The sequence below is a fragment of the Muscardinus avellanarius genome, assembly GCF_963383645.1.
Source record: "Muscardinus avellanarius genome assembly, chromosome: X".
Taxonomy (NCBI): domain Eukaryota; kingdom Metazoa; phylum Chordata; class Mammalia; order Rodentia; family Gliridae; genus Muscardinus; species Muscardinus avellanarius.
The window spans coordinates 93,365,374-93,391,696 of record NC_137792.1 but is presented as its reverse complement, the minus strand read 5'-3'; the positions used below and the strand labels follow the sequence as shown (position 1 = coordinate 93,391,696).

General features: G+C 38.0%; 1 protein-coding gene across 1 annotated transcript in view; it reads right to left on the bottom strand.

Moving 5' to 3' along the window:
- Positions 1-26,116, bottom strand: part of LHFPL1 (LHFPL tetraspan subfamily member 1) — a gene marked incomplete at both ends in the record, with an annotated part of 41,854 nt that extends 15,738 nt beyond the window's left edge. Inside the window, 2 exons of the mRNA XM_080719153.1 lie at positions 14,757-14,855; positions 25,735-26,116. Of these exons, the coding sequence (XP_080575279.1) occupies positions 14,757-14,855; positions 25,735-26,116 (481 nt within the window). The remainder of the gene's footprint in view (positions 1-14,756; positions 14,856-25,734) is intronic.
- Positions 26,117-26,323: the final 207 nt, after the last annotated feature.

The following is a 26,323-nucleotide window of genomic DNA, read 5'->3' as shown; positions in this document are numbered from 1 at the left end:
TTTTTATACTTTTATTGGTACATTATAATTATACATCAAACGGTATCTTCATACAGGCACACATTACTTGGTGTGTTTTCTTCAATATTCTGCCTCACTTCCCCCTCCTTCATCTTTGTACATGTTAGTGAGATTGGTAGTGAGCTTTATATATGGATATAACATTATTTGAACTGATTTCTTCCTCAATTCACCTTTATGCTTTGATATTTTTATAGTGAAATAATTACTACAGTAAAAAATTAATATATTCATTTCCATAGTTATCCCTGCATATATGGGATGGGATGTAAGGGTACTTGGAATCTATTTTTAAGATTTTAAGAACAAAATATGTAAATATGAATGTAGACCAAAAGCTTCACCATAAAGGGTAGACAGCTCATGACAGGAAGCTAGGTAGATATCCAAGGCCTCTAGTTTCTCATCTATCTAGTCAAATGCTATGTATGTAAAAACAGGGAAACCAAGGCTGACTGAGAATGCAATATACCCAAGCAAGTTTAGGAAAGGTAAACCCAGGTATCCTAATACCTTGGCTAGGTTTTTTTTTTTTTTTTTTGGTGGTACTGGGGTTCCTGGAAGCCCTTCTACCTCCAGGCTACACTCGCAGACCTATTTTATACATGTTTATTTGGAAACAGGGTCTCTTAAGCCAGCACAGCTGGCTTCGAACCTGCCCGTTCCTCCTGTCTCAGCCTTCCAAGCACGGGTTTACAAGTGTGCGCCACCATGCCCAGAAGCTAGGCCTGTTTCTATCATTCTCCTTCCCCTCTGTGAATAGGAGAACATGTTAAGATTAACCTATTGTGCTCTAGTGAGTACAAGAAAACAGACGGTGTAAAGAAGGTAACTATCAGAAAGGAAAGATAACAGGAAATGCCTGGAAACTGAACCCACAAAGGCCAAACCTAAGTCACTCTAAAAGCCTTTGAACTGGCAAGAATGAGAGGAAATTTTGGGAGAACAAAGGAAATGAGCCTCAAGAAGAGGAAGCAAAGGGAACATACACAGGCCTTTGGGTAGCCTCTATTGCAAGCCTTTCCAAATTGGCTGGATCCCTCTCATCCAGAAGCCAAGCCTGGGTATGCCCTCCAAAGAGGATCTTGAGAAGCCAGATATAGTAGATCAAGCCTGTAATCCTAGTAGGCTGAGACAGGAGAATCATAGGTTTGAGGCTCTTCTCAGGAATTTAGTAAGACCCTGTATCCAAATAAAAACAAGCTGGGGGTATATACCTCTGTGTTCAATGCACAGTACCACAAAGAGGTGCTTAAGAACTGGGTTTACTACCTACAAGTAAGAAGTTATCTTTAATGCAGCCTATTGTGCTTTGTATGTGTCTATTACTTAATCATCTCAATAATTCTATGCAAAGAAATGCTATCACTAATATTCATTAAAGGAGACACACAAATCTTCAATAGTGAACTCGGATTTGTACAACTAGTAAGTGACAGGGCACAAATTTGAACACAGGTCTTTCTACTATTAACATGTGTTTTATTTCTTCATGTATTATAGACTGTCTGCCTGCTGTAAAAGTTCCTTATTTTCTGAAAATGAAAATACTGGTAGTGTTTTAAATTAGATAACTGGTATCAGTATAATAATAATGATATCAGACAGCAGCTGTTGACTGGTTGCTATAAACCAGACACTCTTCTAAGTATATTTCATGCATAATCTCATTTAATTCTCATAACAACCCCAGGAGGTAGCAACAATCTCACAAATTCTGAACAATTTGCCCCCAGGTCACATATCCAAGCTATTATACAGTTATGCCAAAGTCTACTCAAGCTACTAGACAATCTACACCCAGCCCTTCTCCCAGGAGATCTATTTCCTGGTTCTCTCTGCTTTTGATGCCAATTAGAGACTTGGTGAAGAATGGCTAGGAGGTAGAGTTAAATGCATACATTTGGCATTGTACATTTCAGGGATTCATTTGATCAAGTCCATGAAATCTTCATTTGATGGCTAGAGTCCAATTAGCAAGCAACAAAGCACCTTTCTCAGATTAAATCTTTCATTTACTTAATAAAATTAAGGTGTGGGAAAGACATTGTACTTTACAGGGCTGTGGCTGGCAGACCTTGCCTGACTTTCTCCTTCTTAATGAATGAGTGATTCATTCAACAAAATGAAATAAATTGAATCGTCATTGAGCTGCATCTACAGGGTACATCAAAGCTTGTCTTGAGTCACTAGCTGTGGGACCTCAAAAAAGTCATTTGCCCTTATTGGGCCTCGGTAACTGTCACTGAGCCCATCAATTGATCTGAACAGTACCTCTCACTGGAGTTTCAGTGCAGGCATGTGGTTAATTTTTATCAATTCTTTATTCAATATTTATTGCTGTATTTTTCCTTAAATGAAGAACAGAAGAAAGAGAGTTTATTTCCTGAACTATTCAACTGAAGACTCTGGTGGATGGGAATCAGTTAAGTGATTTTAGAGCATGCACCAGAAGAAGTCCTGGGATAACAGCTGGGTGTGGTGGCACACACTTGTAATCCCAGCATTGGGGAGGCTGAAACAGGAAGATCGCGGTTTGCGGACAGTCTTTGCAACTCAGTGAGAACCTATTTAAAAATAAAGAATAAAAAATAGGGCTGGGGGTGTAGCTCAGAGGTTTGTACCCCTGGGTTCCATCCGCTGTACCATTAAAAAAAAGAAGTCCTGGGATAATACGAGAATTGAAAGACTGGGAGACATGAGAAGAAATCATAGAATCATGAGAGGCAGTGGAAGATCAAACTTTTGGCATGTCAAGGGATTTGGTATTCTTTTAGCAATTATATATTTTTTTTTAATTTAGGGCTGTGACCCTCTCCAATAATTCATTCTCCCCACACTCAGAAACATGAAATATCTTTCTCTTAAGAAGTAAGAGAGTTAAGGAGTACATAAGAAGTAGATATTTTAGAAGATCAGAGAGAGGGCTCATATTCTGTGTGTGTGTGTGTGTGTGTGTGTGTGTGTGTGTGTGTGTGTGTGTGTTGTACTGAGGGTTGAACCTAGGGGCATTCTACACCCCAGCCTTATTTTTATTTTAAAACAGGGTCTCAGTAACTCTCAAAGGGCTTCACTAAGTTGCTGAGCCTGGCCTCAAACCTGTGACCCTCCTGTCTCAGCCTCCCAAGTACTAAGAGATTACAGACATGTACCACTGTATCTAGCTTGTATATCTTTCTTCAAATATCAAGATTAACAGGAAAATTTAGGTACCTTTACTAGTACATATCAAATCTAGAGACACTTTAAAATTTTGCATATATATCCATTCAACTAGAAGCCTCTTGTAGAATCCCATCAGATTCAGCCATTATCCTTAATCTTACTATAATTATAATAAAATATTATCGGGGACTGAAGTTAACAGTGGGAATGAGGATAAAGGATATGAAATTGGGTACTTTCCTTGATATTTCAGACATTTGTTTCTCAGAACAATAAAACCAAAATATATCTTATAGGAAAAATCTCTCAAATAGCTTAAGACATACCCTCATCAATTGAGAGAAAAAATTCATTGTAGCACATACAAGAAAGTGAAATAGGAGATACTCTACATTTACTATTCTGTCTTTAATTTGCTGTGTGATCTTTCAGAAATTGCTATACCTCTCAAAGTCTCAGGGTTCCCTCATTATAATAACAGCATATTACCACCAGCTATGCATGCATTTTCAAGGAAGAGATTATAGTCATGAGAATGTTAGAAATATGGTTTGATTGATAATACAGATCTTACCTAAGAATTAAGTGCTATTGATAACATAATGGTAAAATAGCTATGTTCCATTAGAAGTATTAGTTTCATTTCAATTTATCAGTGGGGTCTATTTGGGTGTACTCTCCCCTAGTTCATCAGCTATGAAAGAATTCTCTATAAGTTTGCTCATTTAAGAAGATTTCGAAAATCTCATTGGCACTCAATTATTTATATTGCAAAGTCAGTTGAGTTCTCTAAGGCTCTTAACTTAGATTTTTATATTTCTCTATAATATAATAAAAGAAAAAATTTTTATTGAACCTTTGCTTTCTCAAGGACCTTACTTTTTGCGGCAGTCTCTCTTGGCTATAGGCTCATTCTCATCAGCATTCAAGCATTTGGCCATCTTAGGCAAAGCCTCTTCATCCACTGCTTCTCCACCTCTTCCTCCCAGTGAAACCTTTGTTTCCTTTCTTTTATTTCTTTCATTTTTTGATGGTGTTGTAGATCAAACACAAGTCCTCATGCATGCTAGATATATGCTTTTCTATTGAACTGCACCCCCATTTTAATAGCACTGCTTTCATTTCTCTGGTTTCACAATGTCTTCAATATCTTAACTTTGAAAATTGCTCATCTATGTCACATTTGTCTAGCAAACTTCAGTAGTTACTTAGCTGTCCTCATCTGGTAACTCACATAGCATTAAACACAGTTGACCACATACTCTTTGCCATATTCTTCTTTTCTTGGCTTCTGGGACCTTGCATCCTTTCTTGATTTTCTTTTTATGTCTCTTCAGCAACTTCTTTTGATTTCCTTAGTAAGATCCTCTACAGAGGTACAGAGCAGATAAGAATATGACAGCCACTAGTCACGCTGGGGCTATTATATTTAAATTAATAAAATGAAAGTAGATTAAGAAAAAATAAATATTTATATAATACAATTAAAATTAATAATGTAATCCCTCAGTTCCACCAACCACATTTCTATTATTTAATAGCAACATGTGACTAGTAACATATTGGACAGTGCCATGTAGAACATTACAGTCATTCCAGAGACTTTCATTGAATGGTGCTGCCTAGGCCAGACTTCTAAGATTAGAAAAGCAGCTCTGCAGCCAGGCATAGTGGGGCATGCTCACTGTACTTGAGAGGATCATAGGTTCAAGACCAGCCCCAGAAACTTAGTGAGCTTCTCAGCTAATTAGTGAGAATCTATTTCAAATTTTTAAAAAATAGAGCTGGGAGTGTAGCTCAGAGGTAAAATTCCCCTGGGTTAATCCCCTGTATGATGGGTTCATGATAGCTGCTAGATAGATAGATTGATAGATAGATGATAGAATGAAGCTCTGCCATTAACTGCCAGCCTACTGACCTTAGACAAGTTAGATAATCTCTCTTGACCTTAATTGCCCTTCCTGTAAAATTAAACTGCAATGGTTTGGATGTGGTTTGTCCCTCAAAGGTCCATGTGCTAAAGTGGACCCCGGTATAGCAGTGTTGAGGTAGTGAAACCTTTAAAAGGTGGGGCCTAGTTCCAGGTAATCGGATCATGGGCCTCTACCCTTATAAATGGATTAGTTTTGTCTCTCAGGACTGGGTCAGGCCTGAGAATGTGGATTAGTTCCCAAGTGAGTTTGTTATTAGAGCAAGTCTGGTCCCGCCCTGTTCTCTTGCTTCCTTGCTCACAACTTTATGCACACAGCCAGTTTCCCTTTTACTTTCCCACCATGCTGAGATGCAGTTAGATGTCATCAATGCACTGTTTAGACTTTAAAGCCATCAGAATCATAAGCCAAGTAAACCTCTTTTCTCTATATAATATCTAGTGTCAGGTATTCTGTTAAAGAAACACAAAAGGGACTAAGACAGATGCTAATAGTACTTTCCTTGTAGGTTGTTGTTAATATATAATGAGTTCTTGCATATATAATGAGTACTATATAACAGCCTGTTATTATTGCCTGATTTTTACATGTTGGAAATTTTCCCTGACTTGGACCCATCTTCTTTCTCTTTTCACTCAACTTATTTTCCTGGCTAAACTCATTTTGAAGAAGGCATTTCACTTCTTGATAAACTCTCCTTTCTCATCATAAGATGAAGATAATAACAGCACCCATTTTACTAGGTTACTGTAAATGTTGAATGAGATGATACATGTAAAACACTTGGTTAAACACCTGCTATACATTATTATTATCACAATCATTTATACCCTGAACTTTAAGCATCACCTATATTCTAAGCACTCTTAGTTTCTACACCTGAGGTTATGGACTTCAATGAGCTCCAGTCTACTTGCTTGGCATCTCCACTCAAATTCCCCGCACAGATTTCTGAGAAAGCTGTCTATGCTGAGTTTCCTTCTTTCTCCTCCCAATCCTCTCTTCTAGTCTTTCCCATATCTTGACATCTCTTATTCACATCAAATCTATCACCTACAAATGATTACAAATGATTTTAGAATCTACAGTTGCCCCCTTAGTATCCACGGGGATCCACAGGGTTCCAGAAAACTCCCACCCATGTATATCAAAATACGCAGGTCCCTTTATAAAATGGCATAGTATTTGCCTATAACGTATGCACATCCTCCTGTATATTTTAACACATTTTTAGGTTACTTACAATAGCTAATATGATGGAAAGGCTGTGTAAATAGCTGTTGTATTATTTGGAAAATGAGAATAAAAACACTTGTGCATGCTCAGTACAAATGCAATTCTCCCTCTCCCCTCAAATATCTTTAACTCATGGTTGATTTAACCTGAAGGTGCAAAACCTTTTGATGCAGAAGCCATGAATATGAAGGGCCAGCTTTCATCATCTCCACCTCCATCATCTCTTTGTCTACTTGATGGATCTACCCTTCCTATTAGCCTCTTACTTCTGCTCTTGTCACCAGCCCCATAGCCATTCACCACAACCTTACTGGAACCTTCCTAGTATATGAAACATAATGTGTCCCTGTCTTTAAAATCCCACCATATATCCCCACTGTAATTAGGATAAAATTTTTAAAAAAAACCCTGTAAATTCTGACTGCTGCCTATACATCTGATATCATCTATTACTCTTCCCATTGCTCAACTGCTCCAGCAACACTGGCCTTACAGTTTCCAGGTAAAATCACCTTATCACTTTAGATCTTTTGCATGGAACTCTCTCCTTCCTGCACTTATCCTGGTTGAGACTACCCATTTGTCAGATTTATTTTAAATCTCACCTTTCTAAGATAGGCCATCTCTAATCTTTCCTATTTGAGTTTGATGCTTCTCTATTATTCTCTCTCAAAACCTTGTCTTTTCCTGCATAATACTTACCAACACAGTGATTAGAAAACATGAAGACAGCTACCATTTCCTACCATACTCCCTGTCTCCTGCACCAGTTGCCTGAGTCACAAAACCTAGACCATGACATCTTCGCAAGTAATTTTCTAGGCCTTGGATTTCTTGTCTTCAAACTGAGGAGGCTGGACCAGATTTATACTTGCATGTGAAAAAATAAAGGATTGATGAGGTTCCTGCTACCATGGAGCTTCTACAGAGCCTGACTTCTTATTAATATGAGAGATGGATAATCACATAAGCTGGCCAAATAATTACAGATTGTGATTAGTGTTACAAAGAGAACCAAAAAGATATTCTGATATAAAACTATGGTGTTGGAGAAACTTTTAGTTTGTGATATTTAAGGTGAAGGGTAATAATAAACCAGTCAACCCCAAATAATAGCTAAAGCAATCATGTTCTGACTTTCTATAATTCTGTAAAATATATTAAGTGTGGCTAAATATGCTACCTCATTAAAACTGGCTTTGTGCTTTCAGTATAGGGATATTAGGGTCATATACTTTCTCTCAGGATAATACTAATAGATAAATCCAACCTCATGGAATTGTTTCAAGAATAATATATGATAATACATACAAAACTCACAGCATAATCACCATATTAACTGTATATAGCATGTATGACCGCTAAATTTAAGATAATAGTTACCTCTGTTGGAGAAGGCAGAGAGATGAAGCTCAGATGGGGTAAATAAAGAGATTCAATCATGTTCATAAAGTTTTACTTCTTTTTTATTTATTTTTATTTTTTGCTGGTACTGGGGTTCCTGGAAGCCCTTCTTCTTCCGGGCTACAGTCCCAGACCTATTTTATATTTTTGAAACAGGGTCTCTTACGCCAGCGCGGCTGGCTTCGAACCTGCGCGATCCTCCTGTCTCCGCCTCCCAAGCGCGGGGATTACAAGCATGCGCCACCACGCCCGGCAAGTTTTACTTCTTTACCTGAGATCCAAATCACATTTCTGCCACTTAGTGACCTTAAGTAGCCACTCAACTAATGATAGGTGTGTGGGTATGCATCATATTTCTACTTGTCTTTTAAAAATATTTGAAGTATTATGCAACAATTTTGTATGGTACTGGGGATTTAACTCAGGGGCATTCTACCTCCAGGCTACAGCTCAGCCCTATTTTAATTTTATTATTTGAAACAGGATCTCACTAAGTTGATGCGAATCTCACTACTTGCTGATGTTGTCCTCGAACCTACAATCCTCCTGTCTAAGCCTCCTAAGTATTAGGATTACAGGTGTTCAACACCACACCCAGCTATAATAATTTTTCAAAATATGTTTTACTTGCATATTGTACCCCTTCATCATAATGAGTGGAACATACATGAACACAGCACATAGTGGAATTTTTAAATAATTAACATGATTCTTGCATTTAAGTGTATAAGGACTATGGTGCTCAAATTGTAGCTAAGAGCTAGGCTGCAGAGATTCCTGGACCTGGGTTTGAATCCTGCTTCTGTCAATTACAAGCCTTGTCCCTATGGGCAAGTTCACACCTACCGTCTCAAAAACTTTGCTCTTTCAGTTATTTCCTCTCTGTCTGTGATCAAGGGTTAAATGATATAATGCATGAGGATTGAACCAAGGGGCACTCTACCTACCTTCAAGCTACACACTTGGTCCTTCAATTTTTTTGTTTAGAAACAGGATCTCTCTAGGTTGATGAGGGTTTCATTATTTGCTGAGGCTGTCCTTAAACCTGTGATCTTCCTGTCTCAGCCTCCTAAGCACTTGTATTAGAGGTGTGTGCCACCACACCTTTCAGTTACATTTAAAGTTGTTTTAATTGAAAATACATTGCTTAAAATGACCGGTAAGAATAAAACAATGTTTAATCTTCTTCCTAATTATTAAAGCAAAATAAAAGAGTAGAAGCAATTAGAACACTTATGAGGAGATGGAGAGACAACAAGAAAACACATGATTGGAGAAAAACTTGATATAGTCTCTTTGGAGGGCAATTAATTAGTACCTTTGAAATTTTTAAATATGCATTACTATTAACCCAATAGTTCTATATATAGGGATTTTCACAGATATACCAGTATACTAAGACCTATACAGTTTCACTGAAATGTGTTTTGGAAATGCCCAAAACTGGAAACAAACCAATTGTGTATAAGTAGCAGTATAGTTAAAACTATGATTTAGTTACTCAACAAATATTCAGTGCTTACTACTGGGTTGTTCAAGCAGGCACTGTAAAGGTAGCAATAAACAAGAGATAAAGGTCCCTGCTGTCATGAAGTATATGCTATCTCTAAAAAGGAAAAAAGTGGTATCCCTAAAATATAGTGGGAAGATGTATATAGAGCTCTTCGAGTGTTATGGGTAAGTGAAAAACAATGTACAGAACAGCATAGCTAATTAGAGAGTTATATAGATCCTATGATTCTAGATGGAAGCATATATTGCAGAACACAAAAAGTCTTAATTTTTTGGGGGAAAATGAAATCAAGGTCAGGAAAAAGATTGGATTTTGATTTTAAACCTTGTTTTATTTTGTAACATATGATCATTACTTTTGATTAAAAATAACATCCTTCAATACATATATGTTAAGAGAGAGAAGAGAGAGAAGAGAGAGACTGACTGGCTGGCATTTTTCTGGTTACTCATTACTGTATTTCAAACCACCCCAGAGCATATCAGCTTAAAAGAGCAACCATTTATTATAGCTTATAATTCTGTGGATCATGATTTGGCCAGGGCTCAGCTGGCCAATTCTTCTAATCTAAATGAAATTTACTTGGGTCATTCAGTGGTATTCAGATGGTCCATGTGGAGAATCCAGGACAGCTTACTCACATGTCTTTTGCCTTTGCAGAAATACTTGAAAAGTGGGACTCAGCTGAGTTTCTCTCTCTCTCTCTCTCTCTCTCTCTCTCTCTCTCTCTCTCTCTCTTCCAAAGTACTTCTAGAACTTTCTATGTGGTCTTTCCAGCAGAGTAATAAGATTTTTTATATGATGGCTCAGAGTTTCAGGAAACCAAGATAGAAACTATATATTAATTGTATTTAAGAAGCCAAATACAGTATTATGTCAAATGTAACTTGATCGCCCCTAATCTGAAATAAAAAATGTTCCCCAATCCACAAAATTTTGAGTTCCCACATGAATGCATGTAATATATCACAGTCAAAACAGAGATACACTAAAATATTGTATAAAATTACTTTCAGACTATGTGTATAAGGTATATATGGGACATAAATTTCATTTTTAAGCATGGGTCACTACCTGAATATATCTCATTACATATGTACAAGTATTCATACAATCTCAAACACTTCTATTCCAAGACATTTTGAATAAGAGGTTATGTACCTGAGTTAGTTTTTTTGGTATTGGGGATGGAATCCAGGTGCATTGTACCTCCGAGCTACACCCTAAGCCCTATTTTTTAGTCCTTTTTATGTTTGAAACAGGGTTTCATTGAGTTGCGAAGGGCCTTACTAAGTAGCTCAGACCGTCCTTGAACTGTGACCCTCCAGTCTCCAACTACGGAATGCTGGGATTACAAGTGTGTGCTTGTAATCCACACACCACTGGACCTGAATTGTAATTAGATTAGGTTAAAGCTCTTATAGGCCAGCCCAGATTTGGGGGTCAGAGATTGGAGATAGTTTTGGTCTCTCTATGGGAAGAGTCCAAGAATTTGTGGCTATCTTTAACCTAATGAGGCAACAAGATTAGTGCCATAGCATAAATTTTGTATCAATAATCCAAATTAGGACAAAAACAGCATGGATGCTTCAGTGTAGCTGGAATAGAAACGTAGAGAAGATGAGTTCGGGATGCAAGCAAGTGTGTTCACTTCATACTGAAGGCTATAGGAAGCCTATCAGAGTTCCAAAGTTAAAAATGTATTTTACTTACTCTGACATAATAATAATGTCTGCCTCTATTATCCTTACCCCTTTCATCTCTCTCAAATAAGTCACATAAAAAGCTTTGGCCCTGTAGTAGGTACAGTGTTTATTTGTGTGTGTGTGTGTGTGTGTGTGTGTGTGTGTGTGTGTGTGTTAGCTATGTGAATCTCCCTAACTAAAATAAATAGCACAAAATACAGTATGCCATCTACAGCAGAGTAAATGGCATCAATTGACAGTCTAGTCCCTATCACATTTATTCCCTATCTTAAAGAAGGTCACCACTTTGAGTCAAATGCTATACTAGTTATTTTAGCATATGTTTTATTATTACACTTGAACACAATGATACTACAACAGATATTATTACTGTAGACATTTTACACCATACAACAATGTAGATGACAGAGCCTTGAAAACCACTGAGGACTTTTACTCTAAAGCCATTGATCTTTCAGTGTACTGTGCTGCCTTGTAAGCAGAAAGGAACAAAAGTCTGCACATTGGACAGCAAGGAAACATTTCTCCGACCTCATTTATCCATCCACACAATACTGAGGCTGTGCCAAGGATGCTTTCACACTGACAGAATGTCCACAGTATTCAAAAAATATCTGAAGAGAAAGGCTCTATTTCTATCTTTGAATTTTCCAATCTTTCACTATCTTAAGCATGACATTACCAATACAGGTAAAAGATTGGTAAATTCTACAACATGTTTTGCTTCTGCTCCTGGCACCTCCACATTGCTAAAGAACAGCTGTTAAAACAGTTGAGACTGTAGTGTGTGCTTTGGAAGCTTACCAAAAAAGGATCAAGGATGGTACAGGTGTCCAATACTTTCAGCTTTTACCAGAAAGATATGAATATGGGGGCATAAAAGTAGAGAATGTGAATGTGGGCAAAATATATGATTTGGAGGGATGAGAGTCACTGAAAATTTCTAAAGATTTCAAAGGTATCCCAACAAAGGGAGTTATCCTTTGTTGGTAGTAATCCTTTTATTTCTAGGGATTTGCAGGAAAGCACAGTATGCAGTGTATCGAGGCAAAGGAAGCTAGAATCCTCAGGTAAACATGGAATAGGACAGAATTATAACTAAAGAAGGAGAATGTATTAGAGGGATGATAACAGAAATTGAATAAAAGAAAAAAAGAAAGTGCAGGTGATATGGCTTAGTGATAGAGCATTTGTCTAGCATGTGCTAGACCCTGAGTTCAATCCCCAGTTAGCACTTCAAAAACAATAACAAAAACAGAAATAAATTTTTTTGTTAAATGTGATTGAAGATACCAATACAGATACCAATACTACCGCAAATTTTACTCCTCAGATAGGGTTAAAACAAAGTTTCTGCTCTAGCTAGTTCCATTCAACATTGTCCTGGAGGTTCTTGCCAGAGAAAGGAGGCAAGGAAAAGAAAACAAAGGCAACAAGATTGGAAATGAAGAAGTAAAACTATCTCTTTTCTCAGATAACAATCTTCTCTGTTGAAAATCCCAAGAAACCTACTTAAAATCAATAGAATTAATAAGAATTTTGGCAAGGTTGAAGTAAGTAGGTCAATATATTAAAATTTGTATTTCTATGTACTAACAAAAGCAATCTGAAAATAAAATTAATAAAGTAATATTATTAGCCCGATTTAATCTTTCTTCAATTATACACATGATTTATAATATCACATTGTATAACTATTATCATTTAAGATAAAAATTTAAAACTAATAAAATACTTAGGAATTAAATTATCTAAAGAAGTTAAAATATTATATAGTGGAAGCTATAAACATCATTGAAAAGAATTATATATGACCTATCTAAATGGAAAATAATTTCATGTTCATATATTGAAACTTAGTATCATTAAAATCATAGTAATACTCCCCAAACTAATGAACCCAGTCTCTACAAAAATGTCACCTGAATTTTGTACAGTAATGCACAAGCTGATTCTCAAATTCATATGTAAATGCAAAGGACCCAGAATAGCCCAGCAATTTTGAAAAAGAAGGAATCACACTTTCCAAATTCAGTATTACAAAGCTATAGTAATCAAGACGGTATGGTACTGGTATAGGAATACACACAGAGATTAAAGGAATAATCAGCAGTCCAGAGAACATACCACAACATTTATGGACAATTGATTTTCAATAAGGATCCCTAGATTATTCAATAGAAGAGGAGTTTACAATGGGCTTTTTAATAAATACTGCTCTAACAACTAGATATCCACATGCAAAATAATTTATTTGAACTCTCACTTATACCACATACAAAATTAACTAAAAATGAAAGACTCAAATTATAAAACCAAAATACTATAAAAATTCTTAGAAGAAAATATAAGAGTAAATCTTCATGACTTTGGACTTGTCAATGTATTCTTAGCCATGATACCAATAGCACATGTGACAAAATAAAAAGTAAATACACTGGATTTTATTAAAATTAAGTACTTTTGTACAGCAATATGCTGTATAATTATTATGCATAAAATTAGAAAAAGTTTTAGCTTTCTATAGCCCAACTAGCAGGACCAGTGTCTGAATTCCCTTTTCTTTGGCATTTGTACCAAGTATTTATCCTTCATTTCCTCATGGCAGAATTTTTTTGTGGTACTTTTTTTTGTGGTACTAGGGATGGAACCCAGGGACTTTCTGCCTCTGAGCTATATCCCCAGCCCTACTTTTTTATTCTTTATTTTGAAAAAGGGTTTCACAGAATTGCAAAGGGACTCACTAAGTAGCTGAGGCTGTCCACAAACCACGATCCTCCTGTCTCAGCCTCCCAAATATTGGGATTAAAAATGTGTGCCATCATGCCCGGCATTATGGCAAAATTTTTATACTTACTGGTGAGCTCTGTCAAGAACACTGAATATTCAAGGTGTCCAACTTGTCACATCTTTTATATAAACCTACCCTAATATTATGTTTGTACAGAGAACAGTTCCTTATTCCAAATGTTAGTCAGAAGAAACTCAAAAACACAGTCTGAGGCATCAGAGAGAAAGGGAAGTATTGAAGCACAAGCTGTATGTGAATGGATGACATCATTGTTTTCAATCCTTTCCTACAACTGACAATACTCAAGGGACTCTAGATATTTTCTCTCCTACTCTCTCCTATTGTGATAAGTTATAGAAATATTTTGAAGTCTTCCAATTAAAAGCTAATCTATTACCAATCCACAGTCATAATACTAAGCCATACTCAATGAAAGCTGGCAAACAGTATGACCCAGAGCTATATCTATCATCTAGTCTAATAGGAATGAGTTCCAACAGTTAATTTAGCCTTCTTCATGCTTTGTGTAAGCTAAATTGTTACTTGTTATATCCTTGGTATAGATTTATAAGAGATACTGTCAATTTATATTTGAAAAATAGTGCCTAGGAGGAAGCACTAATAGTAACTAGGATTTATTCAGAAGATAGCAGATCTTCAAGTACTTTAAGTCCCTATATAGACAGAGTTGCCCAAAATTTGTTAAAAGATAGGGCTACAGGTGTTGCTCGAAAGTATAATGTTCCTGGGTTCCATCCCCAGTACCGCAAAAAAAAAAAAAAAAAAAATTACTGGAGAAAAGTGCATACACAATGTAGAGAGATAAATAAATTGAATTTACAGCCAGCTTTTGTGAGTTAGCAAGGCTAAATAAGTCTGACCAAGCCACTACGTTCCACTAGCAAGCAGAGGTCCCTCCAGGAGGTAAATCACTTTGGAATACAGATTTCTCATGGGACATTATTGCCCTCCCTCCCAGGCCTCCTTACCTAACTGAAATTGATTGGAGACATTCCCACATGTTTGCATTATCTCCGGGCTATTCCATCCTAAGGGATATAATGCACAGCCTGAGCTTATCAGCAGTCCTGGAAAGAAAAGCATACACATAGCTAGAAAAAAGTACAATAGGTCTTCTGTCACCCTACTGCCCCTCCTAGATTACCTTAGGTCACATTCTGCTTCCTCCACTCCCAGCTTACCCTTCCCATTTTAATCTAAATTTATCTGGTATTGGCAGCTCAACAGGATTTCTTTGCCATACTATAGGTGGTGGAATGCAATATATAGCAGAGTGGATGACTCAAAAAAAAAAAAAGTGTAGCGTTTCAGTTCAGCATTCCCACTACTATGACCCAAACACCTGACATGTAAAACTTAGAAGAGGAAACATAGTTTATTTGCTCATATATCTGGATATTTCTTTTTTTTCAAGTTTTTAAAAAGTTTAATGGAGCCAGCCGATATTTCAGTCTATACTAGACTAGCTTCCAAGTAGGGGATACAGATTCTCAGTGCATCATGTTGTGGAGCAGACAGTAAAAGAGAAAAATGGTCATGCCCACAGTTACCCCTCCCCAACAACCAAGTCCTACCTTCAACATGGCTGCCTTTATCTACCACATGAGAACTGTGGGATAGTTTAAATCCAAGTATAACAGGTAGTATTGGAAAGCAACCCAGGCCAAGATATATTTTACAGCCAAGGTATCTTTGGCAATAACTTATAGTACTAAGTTGGCTGCTCCAATCTTTTATAATTTGATTTACAGTGAATAACACTCTGGAAACTGCTAATATTTCCTAAAATCTAGCTTTTTCTAAGTGGTAGGTATGTTCCTACTAGCTAGAAGTAGGTCACAGTTTTTTGTAACTACTTAGAGTCCACTGTCAAACTGAGATCTATGAAGAACATATACATTGAGAAAGCTTCTTGTGGTGAACAGGGCACTATACTCTCTTCCACAAAAATAATGTTTCAGCTTCAAGCCACACACCTCCCATCTTTGGCTTCTAATACCTTCCACTGTGTCCCTCACCTTTATCTCCCTTTGGTTTAAGTTCATTTAGTCACCTCATAGAATATCTGTGAAAACTTTGTGGTAATTTGACTCTGACTTAGAGATACAAATCTGGATATGCTTGCCAAAGCTGCCTTTTAAGGGCAACTGCCTCACCCATAGCTCATTCTTATACCTTCTTTTTTGCATTTTATAATGTTTGACCCTATCCTACCTTTAGCCCCAGCAAATTGCACCAAGCATTGGCACCTGATAAAAATGCAATGAAATTGATTGTCTGGTAATGAGTGACATTATAGCCTGGCATGATGAGATCAGGTGGACAAAATAATTTCTGTCAAGAAACATAAAGATGTTGAGCTAATGAACAGGTTGGGGCAAAAACACCAGGAGGTAAAATCAAGTCTGTGTCAAACTTTCAGTTGAGTTATGGGTAAATTTCAATTTTGGGTAAGCTGAGAAAATGGATTAGTATAGGAAGAAACTACAGTAGAAAAGAGACATACAGCAGTAACACTATGAAAATAATTTCTTTCTATGAAAGAGCTAGAGAAAAGACAAATCAGTGTTTCTTGATGGGTTTCCAACTCCAATTTTCTCGCGTTATAGTAGACTCCCTTTTCGTTATGAGAACCCAAGTGAATCTCTACCATTTGTAACCAAATAAGACAATGATAAGATCATTATAATTTTATGCCACATGACAGGGCATGGTAAGGACACCTGCCATGAATGTGGTTGCAGAAAGGAACTACCAAAGAGCGGGTGCTTAATTGATGGTGAATGAATGTGTTCCAGAGCTTTGAAAATTCACTTCCCTTTTCTCACTGAGGAAGATTCCATATACATTCTAAGAAGCTCAGAAGCCCACATCACTTTTGTTTTTAAAATTAATTTATTTTTATATACTATTGCCTTTGGATGAATTCCAAGCTTGTCTGCCACAAGGAGACCAGCTTTTCTCAATATTCACTGAAGCCATAGAAGACACCGACCTTAAAAATAGTAAAAGGGCCTTAGTAGAGAAATAGGGAGATCTTACTGACAGAGATAAAGGTTTCAAAATGCAAAAGGATAACCAATTAAGGTTAGAAATTCCCATCAGCCAAAAGCTTAAAATTAGAAAGCATTTGTATCTGCCGCATAGTCATACAGGAAATGAAACTGGTCACCGAAGACCTTTCTATGCTTTGGAATTTGTCCAGTGGCAATAGAAAAATACCCCTGTTTTTCACCACAGATCCTGAAGTGCTATGATAGGAGGAGGTTGCCTGGAGTATACACAATGGTTTAAGACAGAACTGGAAATGAAAACTCAGCCTTTTCCTGCTTCAGTGTCTACCCTTTGTGAGAAGAGTAAATAAAGACCAAACTTTCCCACACAGACCAGAAGAAAAAGAATGCAAGTTTATAAAAGAACATCAATTCTACTTTTCAGCCTCCACATTCAGATCGCAGGACTGGCAAGAACTCTGACTTCTCAAGCAGGAACTAGCTCTGGCCAAGTGCTTTTCTTGGCACAGCAGGGGAACCTTCCTCTCTCCCCAGCCCCCTTTCTGCTCAGGCCTCACCATGCTGAGATCAGGAATTACCTCCTCTGGGAAGCTGCTCCTCACCATCCTCAATCCCCAGGATAAATTACCTGTTCCTCCTCTTGGTTCTCATAGCACCTGGTGCTTAATCCAGCGACCAAAATGGCCTGTAATATATTTTCTTCACCATGGTTTGTCATCTTCTTTCCTCATTACAGTATATGTCCCCTGACATATTTATCTTCATCTTTATATCATTGGTGCCTGGGACATAATAAGTGTTCAATAAACACATCCTGTTTAAGAGGATGTACTGCCTACATAACAGACAGCTTTCTTTGCACACACTCCCCAAGAGGGGAGCCATTTGAAGGGACTTCCATAGCAGAGTTGAGAGATCATCCTCGCTATCTGATATAGTCATAGAACCTTAGAGGAAAGCCCTTTGGGAATGATTTAGTCCAATCTCTCCCTTTTACAAACATGAATGGTAAAATTCTGAAAGAGAAAGTGATACATTCAAGGTCATATAGCCAGTTATTGGTAACACTTTCTCATTGAATGGAGAAATCATCAAGCCCTTAGGCATTCTTTTTTTTTTCTAGAGAGAGTTGTCTTTTAGCAAGAAAATCTCTAGCTGGCACTAGGCATTTGGAAGGCATTAGATAGAGAAAGAAAATACAACATGTTGGTTTAAAAGAATAAGTTTGTCTGTGCATGTTAATACATGCCTATAATTCCAGTATTTGGGAGACTAAAACAGGGGGATCACAGGTTCAAGGACAGTCTTGGCAAATTAGTGAAACTCTAAAGAACCTAGCAAGACCCTGTTTCAAAATAAAAAAAAGGCAGCAGGTGTAGTCTGGAGGCAGAACAACATTGGGTACAATCCCTAGTACCAAACAAATTAAAAATAAAAAGAATGGGTTCTGGAGTCAGCTTTGACCTGAGTTAAAATTTCACATCTGACATCTAGAGACTGTGGCTTCAGGTAAGTCACTTGATCTCTCTGTGCCTCAATTAACTCATTTGGAAATGAAAATAATAACAGTACTGAATCTTATGTAGCTATTCCAACAATCAATGAGATTAATGCACATAAAGTGACTGGTACATAAAAAGTACTCAACAAAGATTTATTGTTATTAAAAAGCTACCTCTCCCTATGGCTTCTCTCACAGTCGCTGTCTATATTCCTTGTGCTAATTTCTTTCTCAATTTTTTGTCTTCATAACAAACAGTTAAAAAGCCAAAAGCTGAACCAAGCTTGATCCTTGTTGAAGTTGTTATCATACAATTTTGCAGAAGTACTTGGCCAGAGACCAGGAATCCCTGCAAGGTATGAGTCCAGCCCCAGTGCTTGTAACTCCCTGCTCTGCTTCACCTGCACTCCCTCCACCCTCCGTCCCCTCATCCTGCATTTTAGACAGGTGAGCACTTTATGTTATAAACCTACTTCATGAAGATATTTGACTTGTAACTAATGACTGATTATGATCATAGCTGTAGAAAGATGCCCTGGGGGACACACTAAAAATAAAAAATGAAGTCACAGAGTATTTCATCTTCAATTATATTTGTCCCCAACAGTTCTTCTCATCAATCTCAGGCTGTGAAAATGTGCTACAAATAGCAACAGAGGAACCATTTGCCAGTACCAGACTCTGCCACCTTCTGGAAGAGTAGGGGCTTATTAAATATGTAGGTTCTTGGGATTTGGCATGAAGTATTTTATTCAGGAACTGTCATCCAGGAATATGCATTTTTAAAGTACCCTGTAATTTTGATGCCTCTGATCTTAGTCCCAACACTTAAAAAAAACACACCATGAAAATGTTAAGAGCAAAAGCTCTGGTGGCAGAGAAAACAAATGAAAATCTAGCTGTGCCACATGTGAACTAAAGCTCCAGCTCACTTTTCTCTTCACATGCCATTGATAAATCCCAGTTTTACTGACCCACCAACCACGAACAGAGTTGCTCAGCTGGGCACTCTCTTTCTCATCTGCTTCTAGAAAAGTATCCTTTTATAACAAGTTATTCTCCTTCCTCTCCCATAGGCAGATGTCTAATGGGCTGTTATCTGTTTCCTTTCCTCAATTGCTTCCCACCTTAAGAACATTTAATTGTAGCCAGACCTGGTGGACACTCCTGTAATCCCAGTACTTAGGAGGCTAAGACAGTAGGATTGCAGGTTCAAGGCCAAACTCAGCAATTTAGTAAGATCCTGCTTAAAATAAAAATAAAATAGAAGCCAGGCATGGTGGTGCCGGATTGTAATGCCAGTACTTGGGAGGCTGAAACAGGAGGATTGCAGGTTCGCGGCCAGACTCAGCTACTTAGTAAGGCCCTCTGCAACTTAGTGAGACCCTGTTTCAAAATAATAATATATAGGGTTTGGGGTGTAGCTCAGAAGTAGAATGCCCCTCAGTTTAACACCTAGTACGGAAAAAATAAATAAAATAGGTCTGGGGGTGTATCTCAGATACAGAAAACCCCTGGTTTCCATTCGCAATACTACAAAAATATTTCTAATAATGAAATATTCCAAATGTAGTTACCATGGTTTGCCTTCATTGCACTCACCAAGCAGAGATCTGGAGTTGGCCACTTGTTCAGTTTCATCCTTTGTAGAAACCTCAACAGCAATACAAATACTCAGGTGCAAAATATGAGACAGAAATTGAAGCCCTCACTCCAGCTGTCCTCAACCTTCCCCTGCTCCCAAATGACTATTTCCCCATATCCCGGTAGCTATATAATCCTTCCCCAACTGTACCTTCTCAATTGTGTAGGTGCCTTATCTTCGTCTGTAACACTAGCTTCTTTACTGGGTGTTAACAACCCTCTTTTTTCCCACCCCCAATCCTATTCACTAGTACACCTGACAAGTGAGCAGCCATTTTGTGATACTCCCCACCCTCATCCCAAATACCCTGTCTTCTCATAGCTGCCATTCCTCCTTTCCATGTAGGATCCCTAGGTAGCTCAATTTTACTACCCTGAGCAGAAGCATAGCATAGGTTAATTTGTTATTAATTTTAGTTTATTTCTCTTAATATGACTACAATGCAGCAATAAAATACATAAATAGAAAAATAAATTTAGAAAAGAAAAATGAAAAAAGGAACTTCAACTCAAACATTACTCTGGAAAAGTTATAGCTTGCCCTGTGTCTGTGTCTCAGCCTTCCCTTTCCAGTGAATGCCCCACTCACCTCCCCCATCCTTTTAACCCCATGCTCTCTCTCAGAGTTACAGGGGAGTTCAGATTGCTAGAGATGTTGAAAGTAGATCAATGGAGTCTTCACAGAGAGATTGCATTATGTCTAGGCTTTGAGAGATGGGTAAATATTTACAGGCAGAGATGTAAAGAAAGATAATTCCAGAAAGAAGCACACCATGAACAAAATTGAGCAGCGTCACTTAAATTTTAGTGTGTACTGGAATCATGCTGGAAAGTGACAAGGAAGAAATACAAAAGAGTAGTTACCTTTTCAATGGAGATCAGGGAATGTGACCAGAATATGAAAAAGACAGATTTGGCCTAAGCCAAAGCACTGAGGCATCTGCAGTAATAAACACCATAGATAATTCTTATGCAAATGGTTCTTAGACCACTCTAAAAACATTGCAATAGCATTTCTTTTTGAAAGCTAAAAAGAAAAATCAAGAGCACCAGTGAATAAAGCCCAAGCCTGGGAGTCAGATGCTCTGTATAATATTCTCTGCTGTGCTCCAATGTACTACCTAAGTCTTTACTAATATGTTAACTTTCTTGAATATGATTTCCCAAACAGTCATTTTCATAATCCTTGCTCAGCATAGTAAGGATAAATGATATAATGTCTGCTAAAACGTTTTGGAGGACTTCCCAGGAAACATGGTTTCCAGAGAGCATATTTTTTTAATTGACTCATAATAAATGGGTACAAAGTTAAAGTTAGATAGAAGGAATAAGTTCTGGTATTCTATTTGCAAGGTAGGGTGAATATAGTTAATGGTAACTATAACAATAATAACCATTGTATATTTCAAAGTAACTAGAAAAGTAAATTTTGAGCGCTCCCATAACAAAGAAATGAGAAATGTTTGAGATGATAGATAAACTAATTACCCTCACTTGATCATTATATAATGTATGCATGTACTGAAAAATAATTGTTTTTTTAGAAAAAAAATGGCAATGTTCTTGAAATCAAGTTATCAGTGATCCATCTCCACTAGCAACCATCTTTCTGCTTGGAGCATGTAGCACTAGGACCTTACATAGGGGAAAGCATTCATGCTTCCTTGAGTATGTTAATTTGATCCCCTTAATGAACAGAAAATATCCAGGATAAGGGTCCTCCTTTGGGTTGATTGGGGGTAGGGAACATGCAGCCTTCCACCTGTTGCTGTGTATATCACTATCGCAATGGGAATGGAGACTGGAGAATAGTGGAGTCCACATTCTTTTAAGCACTCCAGGTGATTCTGATGCATTCTCTGCTCTATGTTTCTTGGCCTCCCTCAAGTAACCAGATCCAAGATCTTACACTTTTTTCCTGTCAAAGAGTTCCTTATTTTTACTTCTCACCTATTTCTTCTTGATTCAGCTCACCTTGAAGACAGAGGATAATTCCAAGCATTTTGCATATGTATGGACGTGGGAGTGTGAATAATGACCATGTTCTCAGGGACTAGAGGAGCCAGCCGGTTGGAAACCTCAGTATCCCCAGGGTTGAAATAATCTCTTGGCCAGATGTTTCCTTCACCGGCTGGAGCAGGGCACACGGGTCCCAGTGGAAGGCTCTTTGGCCCCTGGGCTCATCCAGCTGGATCAGCTGCAGGTGGAGCAAATGGGACCCAAGGGCACCATCAGGTCACCTTGCTGAGTATGACTCAGGCCAGCAGCTCTTTATTTCTTCCTGTCTCTCCCACTTCCCACTACTCATCTCTGTGGGCAGCCGCCAGACTGGGGAACAAAAGTCAGGCAGGGGGAGGATGTAGTTTTTAATGGATACTCCATCTCTTCAGTGGTTTGGGGTCTGGCAGAGATAATCCAGACCTGAAACAAATTGGCTCCTCCCTGATGAATTTCGGTTAATGCACTAGCTGCCGAGAAGCAGTCAAGCCCAGAACAGCAAAATCAATTCCTCACAGCTGCACAACAAGCATACACTTAACCCCTGCCTCTCTTTCTCTTGTTTTTTTTTTTTTTTTTTATCCATGGAACTCCAAATGCTGCCCGTGTTTGGCTTCTTGCCACTGGCAAAGTCTATCCCTGAGGTCGGATCTGAGATCTCCAAAAAACAATAGATATTGGTTATGTGCCAAGGTGCTCCTAGAAAATATGCCATATCCAAGCAGTTTTCATTATTCTTTATACCTGATAGAACCCTGATTGCCACAAGTCTCCAAAGAGGAGGCAGGAAGGTCTATTAGTTGGCCCATGTTGCAGATATGAATGTTGTGGAGGTCTGGGAATCTATTCCAATAATTCTATTGGAATGCTCCCCTGCCTGAGTAAGCTTGGAGGCATAACCTTGTTCTCCACTCTTTCTAGGACTACTGTCAAATGGCACTTTATTCTTGAACTTTAAAGATGCTCATCTATATTTGGGAGGCTGAGAGAGGAGGATTACACTTTTGAGGACAGCACATGGTTAATTTAGCAAGAACCTGTTTCAAAATGAAATAGGACTAAAAGTATAGGTCAGAGGTAAAATACCCCTGAGTTCAATCCCCAGTACAACACACAGAAAAGAAACTTATCTAAATGTAAACACTGTGACCATGGTACTATGAACATGGGTCTTGAGGAATATAGGATTGTAGAATCTTTTGAGACTCAAATAATATTCATGTTTTGAGTTTCTCTATAATATACCTGACACTAAGCTGAAGTTCTGTCTCACTTAGGCTGGGAATGTCTGAATCCCCATTACCTTCCCACATCTTGCCTTGACAATTTCCTTTTACTTTCTAGACCTAACCTAGAAGGTGAGATCAATGGAAATGCATCAGATGGAGAACTATGATGGTTCTATAAAAGTCTCAGTCTTGCCCCCATGAGGAAGAAAGTTGGAAGTAGAAATCACTTTTTTGTTTGTTTTTGTTTTTTGGTGCAGGGGAATTGAACCCAGGGGTATTCTATCACCAAGCTAAACCCCCATCCCTATTTTATTTTTATTTTGAAACAGGGTCTCACTAAGTTGCTAAGGGGTTCTCTAAATTGCTGATACTGGCCTCCAACTTGTGACCCTCCTGCCTCAGCCTCCCAAGTCCTGGGATTGCAGGTATGCACCACCACATCCAGCTAGGAACCACTATTAACGTTTGGCATTCATTGCTAATGGCCTTCTGATTCCTGCCACTTAACCTCTTTTTCTTTTTTGCTGGAAGCTATTAGAAATGCAAGTGAGGATAGGTTGTCACTCTTAGTTTGAGGTGGCATCTGGTTTGGTGCCTTTTCAAGAAAAAGAAAGAAATTAATCTGATTCTACTTTTCAATGTGGCTAGGAAACCTTTAATAGCTAAAGAATAGGAAAAATCAGTGTGGCTAAAATTTGTGTCACTCAGATTTAAAACATTTACAACAGGTCTGAGCAAAGAAGGATCCAAAAAGCGACACCTTACCTAGCACACAAAAACAATCTTTTTTTTTTTTTTTAACATAAGCAGGCCAGGAAACCTTGGTATTTTGGTCCATAATTTCTCAGACTTGGTACTATTGTTATTGGAGTTGGATGCTTTCTGGTTGGGGGTGGAGGAATGTTTTTTTCTTGTGTATTATAAGATGTTTAGCAGTAACCTTCACCTTTATCCACTGTATATCAATAGTACCTTTCTCAAGTTTTGATTTCCAAAAATGTCTCCAGACCTAACCAAATGTTCTCTGAAAGGAGAGGGGATACTCAAGCAGTCCAGTTGAGAACCACTCTCTATGCTCAGCACTACCACCTCACCCTGAGGCCAACTGAATGCAGTCACTGGAGAGAAAAAAGAAAATTCAGACCTGATTTTTTTTTTACCACAGGACAAATTCAAAGGGACTGAAGCACAGGAAAAGTTATGTTTTGCCCACAAGATCCAAAGAGCAAAGTGGTGAAAGAATTCAAGTTTCCTGGATATAGTCACACATACTGTGATGCTAAAGAGATGATAATGTTAATGAATTGGCTAACGATTCTAAAAATGTGACAGTAAACTTTAGCAGTGAGTTCTACCAGTACTTTTTTCTAGTGCCCTATCTAGGTGTGCAAAACTGCATATGCATACATATTTGACTATCTGTCTAATCTTATTTTTATTTTCTTGGACAGTCCAAGTTAAATTGCTCCCATTGCCTTCCTGAACTCTACTATTTGTGCATTTTGCTCTGTTCTAATCCATCCATAAACTGCCAGCATCCCAGGATGGCTGCACTAAATCTAAAGGGGGCCTAAAAAAAGGCAAAGAACAAGAAGGGTAAATTAGGGTCATAAGAAACCTGGATGACCTCAGATGTAGGCCAAATAAGGAGTCACCTATAGTAAAATGGTAGGTACCAGGAAAACCATTAGAGATGCATTTCTTTGGTGAAGACTGTTAGTAATTAGTACTTGTGTATACTTATCAGAACAATGTCCTCTGAAGTAACTATCAGAGAGCAGAATTCTTGGGGATTGAATTTATATTGGAGCAGAAAGACGAGCATGTGTTACAGGAAGGCAGTACTAGATATTATTCTTTTCAGTTTTTTGAAGATAACTATTTTATTACAATATACCAAACTATGAACTCTGTAATGAAGATGAAATTTTACTTTGCTTTGTTTTAATTTTGATTGGCTCATAAAAAATATACACATTTATGAGGTATAGTATGATAATTTGGTATATGTATAAAATGTATAATAATAAAACCAGGATAATTAGCATTTTCATCTTATTAAATATCATTTATTTATGTTGAGGACCTTTATACTCTCTCCACAAGTTTAATAAAATATTATACTTTTTGACTGTAGTTCCCCTACCAGGCTGTAGAATAGTAGAACTATTTCCTACAATCTAATTATTTTGACACCCACTATCTTGCTTTCCCCCATTTTCTTCCACTTCTTAATCTCTAGCAATCACTATTCTACTATCTTCTTTGAGATAAACTGTGGCATAATACTCTTAAATGGGCACATTGTGGGTGAAAAATATAGAGGTTAAGAAATAGGTATGAACACTGCCTTCTAGTAAATTTTACTGTGAAAAAAATCTTGATGTAAGTTATACTTTGGGAACTCCTAGACAGGTTATTAAAATAAAATGTCCCCATGCATAGCCTTAGTGTTAGGCAAAGTGAAGGAGGTGAAAGTGAATCTCCCCATAAGGTCACATTTTCCACATCCCCACCCCAAGACTCCTCTATTCACTCCATCCTAGGTACACAATCTTACCTCCTACAAACTGTGCTGCTCCCATGCAACGTCCCATCATTCTGGAGATGAGTTCCTCCATGCAGCAGCCCAGGACAGCAGCCAATGCCACCAAGAGCAGCAGAGCACAGCCAGCCCCTGTCACCACTGTGCACATCTGCCAGGCCAGGCTCGGGATGGCACTGAAGCTGGCATAACGTCCACACTCTTCCACCATGATCAAACTGTGCCCCTCTCCCCGAACAGGGTAGTTGCACCTCCGGAAGGTACTGAATGAAACTGGCTTCCCTAGTTGGGATCCAAAGAGCCAGTAAGGCAGGAAGTAACTGGTAGAACTGGCCACAGCAGTAACGAGGGAAAGAAAGGCCCAGAGGGTCCCCACCAGGGTCAGGCTGCTTCTCATGGTCTCAAATCTCACTGAAGGGATGAGGTGATGAGTTGGGTCAAAGCACCAAATGAAAAAAGTTACCATGTAAAATCCAATGACTTATTTATTATCTGATTGGCCAGTCCTGGCTTTCCTGTATGTGCCACTTGACTCTTCCTTCTGCGTAAGATTATTCTCTCGAAGACCATTTGGGTCCTTGTGAGATTCTGCTTTCTGTGTTCC